General features: G+C 28.4%; 1 protein-coding gene across 1 annotated transcript in view; it reads right to left on the reverse strand.

Moving 5' to 3' along the window:
• LOC105456466 (tectonic-3-like) overlaps nt 1-3,445 on the reverse strand; it is a 19,966-nt gene extending 16,521 nt beyond the window's left edge. Inside the window, exon 1 of the mRNA XM_011700526.1 lies at nt 3,276-3,445. Coding sequence (XP_011698828.1) covers nt 3,276-3,396 — 121 coding nt within the window. The 5' untranslated portion in view covers nt 3,397-3,445. The remainder of the gene's footprint in view (nt 1-3,275) is intronic.
• Nucleotides 3,446-3,626: the final 181 nt, after the last annotated feature.

Raw genomic sequence — 3,626 nt, forward strand, 5'->3', positions numbered from 1 at the left:
TCTCAAGAACACGTTCTTAAGAGATAATGTGACAGGACACTCTGTACATTAATTTTTTAATTCCAATAAATTGTATTATTACAAATTTAAAATAGTTCACCTTATTCTTTTCAGCTGTATATAATTTATACTAATACAATAATAAGACAAATAATTATTTTATTTTTTATTTACTATTTATATTATTTAAATGTTTGATATTTTACTGTTTTATTCATTTAATTAGTTTTGGTTTTGTTTCTCTGGGCTATTGTTCGTCTGCTTTTATTATATCATTATTATTCAATTAAAATATTAATAATAAAATAAGAAAGGCTCAATAATTGACAAAATTAATAATTAAAATCTGGGCTATGAACCAAAGCTATGTATAAACCGAGGATCAGGCAGAGTGTTAAATAACAATTAACTGAGTGCGAGTACGTTAGTGCGTGGAACCTGGAGTGTCAAAGAAGAAGCTTGTATAATAAGGGTGAGAATAAACTATTTATTCGCAACTACAATCTGTCGGCGTTCTCTCTACGTTTATCCGTCCTGCGGACACAATAGGACTAAAATGATCATCTAAGTGTTGGAACAGCAAAATTAATAAGTTGTTATTAGATTTAGGTTTTAGAAGATCAAACAATGGTTATTGTTTATATTCTAAAATACACAAGACCGAAATGGTATACTTATTATATGTCGACAATTTAATGTTGATTGATTTTTTCCAAAAGATTAAATTAAATTTTACAAAATATAATTAACTCATAAATTCGATATAAAAGATAAAGGAAAATTCAAAAATTTTTTTTGGATTAAAAATTGTTTATGATATAAAAGATATTCTAAAAATAAATCAGAAAAAATATATCTTACACGGAAAGAACAATTTTGCTGGTTCCAGATCTGAAAATAATTTTTGTTCAATAATCAAAATAATTTTGTTTTGGAAAGTCACAATAATTGCTAGAATATCAAAATGTATTATAGCAATGCTTATAATTTTTAACTTTTCAAATTATTTTGATTGAACAAGAATTATTTTCAGACCTGTATTTAAAATTTTTAGGCCTTTTAACAAAATCGTTCTTTCCGTGTAAGAATTTTAAAAAGGTTAAATTTTGAAAATTGTAAACCATGTCTGACACCTATATTGAATCAATATTGAAACTAACTACGTCTGAAAATGATGAAAGAGATAAAAAAAAGTAAAAGAAATATAATAAAATGTTTAATGTATTTAATGCTAGGTTCATGTCCAGACTTAACTTTTGTAATCAATTTTTTTAGCGGACATCAAAATAAATTTACAAATGAAATGTGGAACTATCTCAAAAGAGAATTAACTGAGATGCTTAAAAGGAACAACAAATTTGAACTTAATTTTTGTCAGAAAAAACAAGGAATATCTATTAATATGTTATGTAGATTCAGATTGGGGAGATTTAAAGGATCGAAAATTGGTATCTGGATATTTCAAAAACTTTTAACTATATCTTGGGTAACTATATCTTGGGTTACTGAGAAACAGAACTGTGTCGCATTATCTACAACTAAGGCAGAACTTATAGCACTATATATGCCCCAACAGCCAAACCTGAATAGGCAGATTATGCGCAGACTGTACTATAAATTTCTGATACCAAAAATGCAACAGATTTCACACAGTCTCTGTAATATCTGACGATGTCGGCAAACAGTTGCTAGAAATCTGACAGAATCTTTGCTGATAAATTCTAATTGCACATTGACAACAGAAATCGAACAGATTTTTCAAATGCAGTATTATCGTCAGATTGTCAGCAGAAATTGAACAGAAGCTGCGCTGTTACTGAATACTTACAATACTGCCGCTAGGTAGTGTTTGCTGGTATCCGTTTCTCGCATTTAAAATTTGTCAAACTCCCTTATATAATCAATATTGAAGCTCAGGTATATCATAATTATTTGCGTATTATTCATGTATGTTAGTATGAGATTTGAATAATGTTTTTGCACCAAAGAAGCTACGTATTATAAATGTGCATAATATTATTAAAAAATGGTTGCTAGTGTAGAGAACAAGGGCGAAAATATTATATTTTATATCTTTAGATTGGAATATTCTTGGAAAGAGGAATTAAATGCTTTAATATAAAATACATACATTAATTTTTATTAATAAAACAATTTAAAATTATTTCTTTAAAATAAAATTTAGAAAAAAATAAAAAGCCATTTTTTAACATTTCAGTACTAATAATAATTTAAATGCTTACAAAGTCTGCTCAATTTTTGTTATCAGTCTGCTATCAGATTGTGTCTCGCAGATTCTACTCGGTTTCTGCCGTCAATTTGATGTTAAAAACTGTCAGCATAATCTGCTCGATTTCTGTTGCCAATCTGCTGTCAAATTGTGTAAACAGATTCTGTCGACAGAATGTAAGTAGAATGCGACATTAGATGAGTTCATGCTGCTAACATTTATTCTGATCAAATCTGCTGCTGGTCTGTCGACATTCTGCTAGTATTTTGCTTATTGGGTGTAGTTCAGTTACAGATGGATTAAAAAATTACTATTAGATTTAAATGTATTGATTAATCATCTTTTGATATTTGAAGACAAAGCGTGTGTTTCTTTGATTAAAACAAAAATGTAAAGAACAATACTATAAAAATCGAATACACTAGCAAAATCTAACAAACAAACATGTTGACAAAGGGGTTTACCAAACCCATTTTTTTTATAAAAATTGTAAAGCTGCAGGATTAGAACTCTAGAGAGGGTATAGTTTATAAGCTTAGATGTAAGGAAATCTATGTGCATAAATAAGATACTAAAAGGTTCATTTTTAGTATAAAACGTTAAGAGAAGGTATTGAGGTACTTGGTAGTAATGTTTTAAACAAGTTTATTTTAAGTTGGTAATGTCACTAGATTTTTAGTGATTTTCTTTAGTTGGTTATACAGTTTTTCCAGTCTTACTCTCTCTCTTTTAAGATTGTAAAAATATAAGAACGTCTGAGAAGTGTGTATTATTATCTGCACATCTGTAATTGGAATTTTAACTCGGCCCAATATGACCGCCTTGATAAGGACACTGCTGCGATGGTATTAATCTAATTGTAAGAATACAATCGATGTACGTCAATACATTGATACGTTCTTATCGAGGTGGCCATGTTGGACGTGTGACGTCACGAGTTAAAATCCCAATAAAGATATACAATAAAAAGATACATTTATTAATAGGTCTCGATTTACTGTCTATTATATAAAAATAAGTCCCAATTATAAGATCAAACATTTACCTATTGTTTCAACAGATTTATCATGTAATTTCCACAATACATCTCCATATTGATAGTATTTTGACAAATTGTATTTGGATAATATTTTGCTATGTTTTGTTTTCCATTTGTAATTTTTCATTTGTATTGTTTTCCACAGATCTTCATTATGTAATACCTAAACAAAAACTAAAATTAAAACAAATATGTTCAAGGTTCGTATGAATAAATTCAGAATATAAGAAAAAGAGTTAATGAGTCAATGCAGGATGACTTTGCTTATACATATAATATTAATAATATTAAACGTATACAAAGATTTCAACTTACATATACATTTATCCGCGCGCGCGCGCGCGCACGCACGCACAC

The sequence above is a fragment of the Wasmannia auropunctata genome, unplaced genomic scaffold (assembly GCF_000956235.1).
Source record: "Wasmannia auropunctata unplaced genomic scaffold, wasmannia.A_1.0 LD335668.1, whole genome shotgun sequence".
Classification (NCBI taxonomy): Eukaryota; Metazoa; Arthropoda; class Insecta; order Hymenoptera; family Formicidae; genus Wasmannia; species Wasmannia auropunctata.